Source organism: Physella acuta, unplaced genomic scaffold (genome assembly GCF_028476545.2).
Source record: "Physella acuta isolate Inbredline_101_S28 unplaced genomic scaffold, ASM2847654v3 ptg000079l, whole genome shotgun sequence".
NCBI lineage: Eukaryota > Metazoa > Mollusca > Gastropoda > Physidae > Physella > Physella acuta.
The window spans coordinates 2000263-2012364 of record NW_026731599.1 but is presented as its reverse complement, the minus strand read 5'-3'; the positions used below and the strand labels follow the sequence as shown (position 1 = coordinate 2012364).

Here is a 12102-nt window from a genome sequence, read left to right as displayed (position 1 = left end):
AACAGAAAGTAGGTGCTCATGTCAGGCAACAGAAAGTAGGTGCTCATGTCAGACTCATGTCAGCCAACAGAAAGTAGGTGCTCATGTCAGGCAACAGAAAGTAGGTGCTCATGTCAGCCAACAGAAAGTAGGTGCTCATGTCAGGCAACAGAAAGTAGGTGCTCATGTCAGACAACAGAAAGTAGGTGCTCATGTCAGCCAACAGAAAGTAGGTGCTCATGTCAGGCAACAGAAAGTAGGTGCTCATGTCAGACTCATGTCAGCCAACAGAAAGTAGGTGCTCATGTCAGGCAACAGAAAGTAGGTGCTCATGTCAGCCAACAGAAAGTAGGTGCTCATGTCAGGCAACAGAAAGTAGGTGCTCATGTCAGACTCATGTCAGCCAACAGAAAGTAGGTGCTCATGTCAGACTCATGTCAGCCAACAGAAAGTAGGTGCTCATGTCAGACTCATGTCAGACAACAGAAAGTAGGTGCTCATGTCAGACTCATGTCAGGCAACAGAAAGTAGGTGCTCATGTCAGGCAACAGAAAGTAGGTGCTCATGTCAGCCAACAGAAAGTAGGTGCTCATGTCAGCCAACAGAAAGTAGGTGCTCATGTCAGGCAACAGAAAGTAGGTGCTCATGTCAGACTCATGTCAGGCAACAGAAAGTAGGTGCTCATGTCAGCCAACAGAAAGTAGGTGCTCATGTCAGACTCATGTCAGCCAACAGAAAGTAGGTGCTCATGTCAGCCAACAGAAAGTAGGTGCTCATGTCAGCCAACAGAAAGTAGGTGCTCATGTCAGGCAACAGAAAGTAGGTGCTCATGTCAGCCAACAGAAAGTAGGTGCTCATGTCAGGCAACAGAAAGTAGGTGCTCATGTCAGCCAACAGAAAGTAGGTGCTCATATCAGGCAACAGAAAGTAGGTGCTCATGTCAGCCAACAGAAAGTAGGTGCTCATGTCAGCCAACAGAAAGTAGGTGCTCATGTCAGGCAACAGAAAGTAGGTGCTCATGTCAGGCAACAGAAAGTAGGTGCTCATGTCAGACTCATGTCAGCCAACAGAAAGTAGGTGCTCATGTCAGCCAACAGAAAGTAGGTGCTCATGTCAGCCAACAGCAGACATGCCTACCCCTGTCAACCAAAAGTAGGAACAGTTATGCCTAAAAAGAGGAATTTGAGGCCAAAAAGAGGAACATATGCGCGGACGCAACTTTACTAAGTCAAAAATAAAAATAATTAATTAAAAATTACTCTAATGACATTAGTAGGCTTCTAGTCCTATATAACTAGTCTCTAGGATACATTTAAAATAGTGCTTAAAGTCAGCTTACATTTTAAAAAATAAATTAACCAGTAAACCCCCCCCCCCCCCTGAATAAAAATTATAGCTTTGACATAACATTATTGATTTGATTATTTATGTCTTGCTATGTTCTAGGCTATATGAATAACAAATGCTGAAGGCTTCATCATATGTAATATATAATATAAGTTACGAGCAAAGACCCTTGATCTACCTAGTAAAACTCCTAGTTACTTCTTACTAAGTTCTTCATAATAGTAGTTACTAGTTAAGTTAAATTTACAAGATAGATCAGTATTCACTATTTCAGTATCTACTAGTAGATCTAGTTACAATTCTAGATCTAGTAGTACTACTAACTAAATCTAGTATTAAGATGATACTTGTAAATATTGCAAACTAGGAAACAGAATCGTGTGCTAAAGGGAGATAATCGCTTTTTCCCGACATTTTTTTCAATTTACTTTAGTACCTTTCTTTATTAATTTTTTTTTTCCAAAAAATCGGAACAAACTGAGTCAATTTCGGAATTGCGGAACAAATTACTTTTTTAGGTGAAAAAACGGGACGGTTCCAATTTTGGCGGGACGGTAGGCATGTCTGCAACAGAAAGTAGGTGCTCATGTCAGGCAACAGAAAGTAGGTGCTCATGTCAGGCAACAGAAAGTAGGTGCTCATGTCAGGCAACAGAAAGTAGGTGCTCATGTCAGGCAACAGAAAGTAGGTGCTCATGTCAGCCAACAGAAAGTAGGTGCTCATGTCAGGCAACAGAAAGTAGGTGCTCATGTCAGGCAACAGAAAGTAGGTGCTCATGTCAGCCAACAGAAAGTAGGTGCTCATGTCAGACTCATGTCAGCCAACAGAAAGTAGGTGCTCATGTCAGCCAACAGAAAGTAGGTGCTCATGTCAGCCAACAGAAAGTAGGTGCTCATGACAGCCAACAGAAAGTAGGTGCTCATGTCAGCCAACAGAAAGTAGGTGCTCATGTCAGCCAACAGAAAGTAGGTGCTCATGTCAGCCAACAGAAAGTAGGTGCTCATGTCAGCCAACAGAAAGTAGGTGCTCATGTCAGCCAACAGAAAGTAGGTGCTCATGTCAGCCAACAGAAAGTAGGTGCTCATGTCAGCCAACAGAAAGTAGGTGCTCATGTCAGGCAACAGAAAGTAGGTGCTCATGTCAGCCAACAGAAAGTAGGTGCTCATGTCAGACAACAGAAAGTAGGTGCTCATGTCAGGCAACAGAAAGTAGGTGCTCATGTCAGCCAACAGAAAGTAGGTGCTCATGTCAGACAACAGAAAGTAGGTGCTCATGTCAGGCAACAGAAAGTAGGTGCTCATGTCAGCCAACAGAAAGTAGGTGCTCATGTCAGACAACAGAAAGTAGGTGCTCATGTCAGGCAACAGAAAGTAGGTGCTCATGTCAGGCAACAGAAAGTAGGTGCTCATGTCAGCCAACAGAAAGTAGGTGCTCATGTCAGGCAACAGAAAGTAGGTGCTCATGTCAGACAACAGAAAGTAGGTGCTCATGTCAGGCAACAGAAAGTAGGTGCTCATGTCAGCCAACAGAAAGTAGGTGCTCATGTCAGGCAACAGAAAGTAGGTGCTCATGTCAGGCAACAGAAAGTAGGTGCTCATGTCAGGCAACAGAAAGTAGGTGCTCATGTCAGACAACAGAAAGTAGGTGCTCATGTCAGGCAACAGAAAGTAGGTGCTCATGTCAGCCAACAGAAAGTAGGTGCTCACGTCAGGCAACAGAAAGTAGGTGCTCATGTCAGCCAACAGAAAGTAGGTGCTCATGTCAGCCAACAGAAAGTAGGTGCTCATGTCAGGCAACAGAAAGTAGGTGCTCATGTCAGGCAACAGAAAGTGGCCAACACTTCTATGTGACCCAATGCTGTGTTGTGTTAAACAAAAACTGACCTTTGACTCTGCCTGTGTTTCTTTCATCCTCTCCTCCCAAGATTTCTTCATCTCCTCCAGCTCCCTCTGATTGGCTGCCATTTGTTCCTCCAACTGTTTTTTCATCTCTTCCACTTCTACACAGGCGACACAGGAGAAACAAGTTTTCACACACACACACACACACACAGGAGAAACAAGTTTTCACACACACAGGAGAAACAAGTTTTCACACACACACACACACACACACACACACAGGAGAAACAAGTTTTAACACACACACAGGAGAAACAAGTTTTCACACACACACACACACACACACACACACAGGAGAAACAAGTTTTCACACACACACACACACACAGGAGAAACAAGTTTTCACACACACAGGAGAAACAAGTTTTCACACACACAGGAGAAACAAGTTTTCACACAGACAGAAGAAACAAGTTTTCACACACACAGGAGAAACAAGTTTTCACACAGACAGGAGAAACAAGTTTTCACACACACAGGAGAAACAAGTTTTCACACACACAGGAGAAACAAGTTTTCACACACACACAGGAGAAACAAGTTTTCACACACACAGGAGAAACACGTTTTCACACACACACACACACACACACAGGAGAAACAAGTTTTCACACACAGGAGAAACAAGTTTTCACACACACAGGAGAAACAAGTTTTCACACACACAGGAGAAACAAGTTTTCACACACAGGAGAAACAAGTTTTCACACAGACAGGAGAAACAAGTTTTCACACAGACAGGAGAAACAAGTTTTCACACACACAGGAGAAACAAGTTTTCACACAGACAGGAGAAACAAGTTTTCACACACAGGAGAAACAAGTTTTCACACACACACACACACACAGGAGAAACAAGTTTTCACACACACACACAGGAGAAACAAGTTTTCACACACAGGAGAAACAAGTTTTCACACACACAGGAGAAACAAGTTTTCACACACACACACACACACATAGGAGAAACAAGTTTTTACACACACAGGAGAAACAAGTTTTCACACAGACAGGAGAAACAAGTTTTCACACACACAGGAGAAACAAGTTTTCACACACACACACACACACATAGGAGAAACAAGTTTTTACACACACAGGAGAAACAAGTTTTCACACACACAGGAGAAACAAGTTTTCACACACACAGGAGAAACAAGTTTTCACACACACACACACACACATAGGAGAAACAAGTTTTCACACACACAGGAGAAACAAGTTTTCACACACACACACACACACACACACATAGGAGAAACAAGTTTTCACACACACAGGAGAAACAAGTTTTCACACACACACACACAGGAGAAACAAGTTTTCACACACACAGGAGAAACAAGTTTTCACACACACAGGAGAAACAAGTTTTCACACACACAGGAGAAACATGTTTTCACACACACAGGAGAAACAAGTTTTCACACACACAGGAGAAACAAGTCTTCACACACACAGGAGAAACAAGTCTTCACACACACAGGAGAAACAAGTTTTCACACACACACACACACACACACACACACACACAGAGGAGAAACTAGTTTTCACACAGACCCATTAGGTAAAAGGTAAAACTGTTTTGAAACTAGTCAGTTATTGACTGTCTAGAATCTCAAGAAATACCTTGACTGCTGGCCCCAAGTTATTGACTGTCTAGAATCTCAAGAAATACTTTGACTGCTTGCCCCAAAATATTGACTGTCTAGAATCTCAAGAAATACCTTGACTGCTTGAGTTATTGACTGTCTAGAATCTCAAGAAATACCTTGACTGCTTGCCCCAAGTTATTGACTGTCTAGAATCTCAAGAAATACTTTGACTGCTTGCCCCAAAATATTGACTGTCTAGAATCTCAAGAAATACCTTGACTGCTTGAGTTATTGACTGTCTAGAATCTCAAGAAATACCTTGACTGCTTGCCCCAAGTTATTGACTGTCTAGAATCTCAAGAAATACCTTGACTGCTGGCCCCAAGTTATTGACTGTCTAGAATCTCAAGAAATACCTTGACTGCTTGCCCCAAGTTATTGACTGTCTAGAATCTCAAGAAATACCTTGACTGCTTGAGTTATTGACTGTCTAGAATCTCAAGAAATACCTTGACTGCTTGCCTCAAGTTATTGACTGTCTAGAATCTCAAGAAATACCTTGACTGCTTGAGTTATTGACTGTCTAGAATCTCAAGAAATACCTTGACTGCTTGAGTTATTGACTGTCAAGAATCTCAAGAAATACCTTGACTGCTTGAGTTATTGACTGTCTAGAATCTCAAGAAATACCTTGACTGCTTGCCCCAAGTTATTGACTGTCTAGAATCTCAAGAAATACCTTGACTGCTGGCCCCAAGTTATTGACTGTCTAGAATCTCAAGAAATACCTCGACTGCTTGAGTTATTGACTGTCTAGAATCTCAAGAAATACCTCGACTGCTTGAGTTATTGACTGTCTAGAATCTCAAGAAATACCTTGACTGCTGGCCCCAAGTTATTGACTGTCTAGAATCTCAAGAAATACCTTGACTGCTGGCCCCAAGTTATTGACTGTCTAGAATCTCAAGAAATACCTTGACTGCTTGAGTTATTGACTGTCTAGAATCTCAAGAAATACCTTGACTGCTTGAGTTATTGACTGTCTAGAATCTCAAGAAATACCTTGATGCTGGCCCCAAGTTATTGACTGTCTAGAATCTCAAGAAATACCTTGACTGCTTGAGTTATTGACTGTCTAGAATCTCAAGAAATACCTTGACTGCTTGAGTTATTGACTGTCTAGAATCTCAAGAAATACCTTGACTGCTTGAGCTATTGACTGTCTAGAATCTCAAGAAATACCTTGACTGCTTGAGTTATTGACTGTCTAGAATCTCAAGAAATACCTTGACTGCTTGAGTTATTGACTGTCTAGAATCTCAAGAAATACCTTGACTGCTTGAGTTATTGACTGTCTAGAATCTCAAGAAATACCTTGACTGCTTGAGCTATTGACTGTCTAGAATCTCAAGAAATACCTTGACTGCTGGCCCCAAGTTATTGACTGTCTAGAATCTCAAGAAATACCTTGACTGCTTGCTGCAGCTCCCCCTGCAGGGACACCCCCAGCTTTCAGCATCTCCAGCAGTTTCTGATTTTCTTCCTTCAGTTCCCTGATTAGCTTGTCAGTTGGACTCTCATTAACCACAGCCTGGGTTTTAATTGTCTTCGCTCTGTCAGCTAACAGATATCATTTTTTTAAACCAACGACAAACATATGGTCACAGATACAGGTTACACCATTTTGAAACATACAGACAATGATACAGGGCTATGTTAAATAAATCAATACACAATATAAATCTTTACATGCTATGCATGTAGTTCAGTGAAATTTGACTGTATATTCATCAACCTAAACAAACAAACTCAAGTTTTGTACTGACGTCTAAGGCAACATAGTTTTGTACTGCTGATATCAATGACATGACTTGTATCAATGACTGATGTAACATGACTTGTATCAATGACTGATGTAACATGCCTTGTATCAATGACTGATGTAACATGACTTGTATCAATGACTGATGTAACATGCCTTGTATCAATGACTGATGTAACATGACTTGTATCAATGACTGATGTAACATGACTTGTATCAATGACTGATGTAACATGAGTTGTATCAATGACTGATGTAACATGACTTGTATCAATGACTGATGTAACATGACTTGTATCAATGACTGATGTAACATGACTTGTATCAATGACTGATGTAACATGACTTGTATCAATGACTGATGTAACATGACTTGTATCAATGACTGATGTAACATGACTTGTATCAATGACTGATGTAACATGACTTGTATCAATGACTGATGTAACATGACTTGTATCAATGACTGATGTAACATGACTTGTATCAATGACTGATGTAGCATGACTTGTATCAATGACTGATGTAACATGACTTGTATCAATGACTGATGTAACATGACTTGTATCAATGACTGATGTAACATGACTTGTATCAATGACTGATGTAACATGACATGTATCAATGACTGATGTAACATGAAGTATATCAATGACTGATGTAACATGACTTGTATCAATGACTGATGTAACATGACTTGTATCAATGACTGATGTAACATGAGTTGTATCAGTGACTGATGTAACATGACTTGTATCAATGACTGATATAACATGACTTGTATCAATGACTGATTTAACATGACTTGTATCAATGATCGATGTAACATGACTTGTATCAGTGAATGATGTAACATGACTTGTATCAATGACTGATGTAACATGAAGTATATCAATGATCGATGTAACATGAATTGTATCAGTGAATGATGTAACATGACTTGTATCAATGACTGATGTAACATGAAGTATATCAATGAATGATGTAACATGACTTGTATCAATGACTGATGTAACATGAATTGTATCAATGACTGATGTAACATGACTTGTATCAATGACTGATGTAACATGACTTGTATCAATGACTGATGTAACATGACTTGTATCAATGACTGATGTAACATGACTTGTATCAATGACTGATATAACATGACTTATATCAATGACTGATGTAGCATGACTTGTATCAATGACTGATGTAACATGACTTGTATCAATGACTGATGTAACATGACTTGTATCAATGACTGATTTAACATGACTTGTATCAATGACTGATGTAACATGAGTTGTATCAATGACTGATGTAACATGACTTGTATCAATGACTGATGTAACATGACTTGTATCAATGACTGATGTAACATGAATTGTATCAGTGAATGATGTAACATGACTTGTATCAATGACTGATGTAACATGAATTGTATCAGTGAATGATGTAACATGACTTGTATCAATGACTGATGTAACATGACTTGTATCAATGACTGATGTAACATGAATTGTATCAATGACTGATGTAGCATGACTTGTATCAATGACTGATGTAACATGACTTGTATCAATGACTGATGTAACATGAATTGTATCAGTGAATGATGTAACATGACTTGTATCAATGACTGATGTAACATGACTTGTATCAATGACTGATGTAACATGACTTGTATCAATGACTGATGTAACATGACTTGTATCAATGACTGATTTAACATGACTTGTATCAATGATCGATGTAACATGAATTGTATCAGTGAATGATGTAACATGACTTGTATCAATGACTGATGTAACATGAAGTATATCAATGAATGATGTAACATGACTTGTATCAATGACTGATGTAACATGAATTGTATCAATGACTGATGTAACATGACTTGTATCAATGACTGATGTAGCATGACTTGTATCAATGACTGATGTAACATGACTTGTATCAATGACTGATGTAACATGACTTGTATCAATGACTGATGTAACATGACTTGTATCAATGACTGATGTAACATGAAGTATATCAATGAATGATGTAACATGACTTGTATCAATGACTGATGTAACATGAATTGTATCAATGACTGATGTAACATGACTTGTATCAATGACTGATGTAACAAAGATGTTTACCAAATCTCAGAGTTGAAAGGGTTTCCTGGTAGTTGATGTCAGCTGGACTAAGCGCAGCAATCTGGTGGAAATAATCTTTTAATATTAGCTGGACTAATGGCCACAATCTGGTGGAAATAATCTTTTAATATTAGCTGGACTAATGGCCACAATCTGGTGGAAATAATCTTTTAATATTAGCTGGACTAAGGGCCACAATCTGGTGGAAATAATCTTTTAATATTAGCTGGACTAAGGGCCACAATCTGGTGGAAATAATCTTTTAATATTAGCTGGACTAATGGCCACAATCTGGTGGAAATAATCTTTTAATATTAGCTGGACTAAGGGCCACAATCTGGTGGAAATAATCTTTTAATATTAGCTGGACTAATGGCCAAAATCTTTTGGAAATAATCTTTTAATATTAGCTGGACTAATGGCCAAAATCTTTTGGAAATAATCTTTTAATATTAGCTGGACTAATGGCCAAAATCTTTTGGAAATAATCTTTTAATATTAGCTGGACTAAGGGCCACAATCTGGTGGAAATAATCTTTTAATATTAGCTGGACTAAGGGCCAAAATCTTTTGGAAATAATCTTTTAATATTAGCTGGACTAAGGGCCGCAATCTGGTGGAAATAATCTTTTAATATTAGCTGGACTAAGGGCCACAATCTGGTGGAAATAATCTTTTAATATTAGCTGGACTAATGGCCAAAATCTTTTGGAAATAATCTTTTAATATTAGCTGGACTAATGGCCAAAATCTTTTGGAAATAATCTTTTAATATTAGCTGGACTAAGGGCCGCAATCTGGTGGAAATAATCTTTTAATATTAGCTGGACTAAGGGCCACAATCTGGTGGAAATAATCTTTTAATATTAGCTGGACTAAGGGCCACAATCTGGTGGAAATAATTTTTTAATATTAGCTGGACTAATGGCCAAAATCTTTTGGAAATAATCTTTTAATATTAGCTGGACTAAGGGCCACAATCTGGTGGAAATAATCTTTTAATATTAGCTGGACTAATGGCCAAAATCTTTTGGAAATAATCTTTTAATATTAGCTGGACTAAGGGCCAAAATCTGGTGGAAATAATTTTTTAATATTAGCTGGACTAAGGGCCACAATCTGGTGGAAATAATCTTTTAATATTAGCTGGACTAATGGCCAAAATCTTTTGGAAATAATCTTTTAATATTAGCTGGACTAATGGCCAAAATCTTTTGGAAATAATCTTTTAATATTAGCTGGACTAAGGGCCAAAATCTGGTGGAAATAATCTTTTAATATTAGCTGGACTAATGGCCACAATCTGGTGGAAATAATCTTTTAATATTCCAGAAAAAAAACATAAGGAACATAGCTTTATAGTCTATCTATTTAGATATTTGGAATGTAGCATCTGCATTATAGTTTTACTGTTTAAATAGTTGGAACATACCATTATAGTTTTACTGTTTAAATGAAACATACCATTATAGTTTTACTGTTTAAATAGTTCAAACATACCATTATAGTTTTACTGTTAAAATACTTGGAACATACCATTATAGTTTTACTGTTTAAATAGTTGGAACATACCATTATAGTTTTGCTGTTTCCTCCCAGTGCATTTTGTAGAAGTTTGGTCAACACTGAGTCCCTGTATGGAACTAAAATTACCAATAAATTACCAAAATATGCTGGGTGTATGGAACTAAAATTACCAATAAATTAACAAAATATGCTGTGTGTATGGAACTAAGATTACCAATAAATTACCAAAATATGCTGGGTGTATGGAACTAAAATTACCAATAAATTAACAAAATATGCTGTGTGTATGGAACTAAGATTACCAATAAATTACCAACACATGATATCTGTATGGAATTAAACTACTGTAAACCATGATAGAATGACTTGCTTTATCAACAGTGAATAAGGATTGAACATGGTGAAGCATAGCTTTGATATGATATAAATGATTCATTGGCATAGTGTTGCTATAGTGTTGATATGATAAAATGAAGCATTGGCATAGTGTTGATATGATATAAATGATTCATTGGCATAGTATTGATATGATATAAATGATTCATTGGCATAGTGTTGATATGACAGAAATGAAGCATTGGCATAGTGTTAATATGATAGAAATGAAGCATTGGCATAGTGTTAATATGATAGAAATGATTCTCAGCTTGTGACTGACCCATGATTTTCTTCTTGCCAGCAGATTGATCAGCTAGAGCTTTGATACAGTTGCCTAGAGTGCTGAGGGAGAGGTTGATGGCGGATCCTTCCTTGAGCCTGTCCCCTGTGGCACCAGTACTTTCTGCTCTCTCACTAAACAGTTGATCACATTAGGTCAGAGGCTTTTCTAATCTTTGTAAATTCTTTTAAAAAATCTTTCCACAAAAGATGAGCAGTTTTTTCAACCAACTTTAAAAAGTGTTAAAGAAAAAACCTGACCTGCCAGCTAAGTCCACCAGATTGATGACTGATGTCTTGGTCATGTTCTGACCAGCATCATTTTTTTGTTTCTGCACAAAGGTGATAGCCACTATGGTGTGGGCGCGGCTGAAAATAAAACCACACTTTTATCAGCTACATCAACACAGTGCTTTAGTCAGCTCAAGCTATTTTCTTTAAAACAAACCATTTACAGGTTAGATTAAAGCTTACCAAAAATTGAAAGCTTTTACCACAGTGTATATTTTCCTTTGAAAGGGTTATCTGTAGTTTTTGCATGCTAGAGCTCATTGTTATAGAGTTAGTGCAGAAAAACTATATGCTAATTCCTTTTGCTCAAACTGTTTTATGTTGCAAATGTTATTTTAAACTGCTGGAGAAACCTACCTGCTTGTTACATTCATATTTGTTGAAGCTATTGTTCTGTTTCTGGTACCGTCATTTATTTTGCTTTCTATCTGGGTATAGCTGCTGACAGGAGCAATGGTCAAATTCTCCACTACAAATAAATCAACATACATAGCACAACTATACAGCTAACCAAAACTCTTAGAACAGTTCTATGTAGAGTACAAGCTGTGCTACACCCTTAACCTTCCCTTTAACCTACATACTACATACAAAAAGCTATGACATTACATCTCTCTTTACAAATATTCTAGTTTTGAACTAGCTTACAAAAAGTATTGAATGGTATCTCTTATGAAGCAAGAAATAATTATTAACCCCACATTTATGGTTGCATAATTTCATACATACCATAAAAACCTTTTGAAGCATGTTGCCTTAATTTTAGACCTCCTTTGACAGGTGCTTTTGTTGAGAGAAGATCCCGAATCTGCTCATTATAAATCTCCAGCATAGTTAGACTCACCTAA

At 37.9% G+C, this 12102-nt stretch overlaps 1 protein-coding gene across 2 annotated transcripts in view; it reads right to left on the bottom strand.

Annotated features, from left to right (window-relative positions):
- The window catches only part of LOC131955803 (kinesin-like protein KIF28), a 57406-nt gene that overhangs the window by 39584 nt on the left and 5720 nt on the right, over positions 1-12102 (bottom strand). For both annotated transcript variants that reach the window (XM_059320091.1, XM_059320082.1), the window contains exons 5-12: positions 11984-12098; positions 11612-11723; positions 11225-11332; positions 10965-11098; positions 10352-10422; positions 8780-8840; positions 6290-6442; positions 3210-3325 (exon numbers count right to left, since the gene is read on the bottom strand). In XM_059320091.1, the coding sequence (XP_059176074.1) occupies positions 3210-3325; positions 6290-6442; positions 8780-8840; positions 10352-10422; positions 10965-11098; positions 11225-11332; positions 11612-11723; positions 11984-12098 (870 nt within the window). The remainder of the gene's footprint in view (positions 1-3209; positions 3326-6289; positions 6443-8779; positions 8841-10351; positions 10423-10964; positions 11099-11224; positions 11333-11611; positions 11724-11983; positions 12099-12102) is intronic.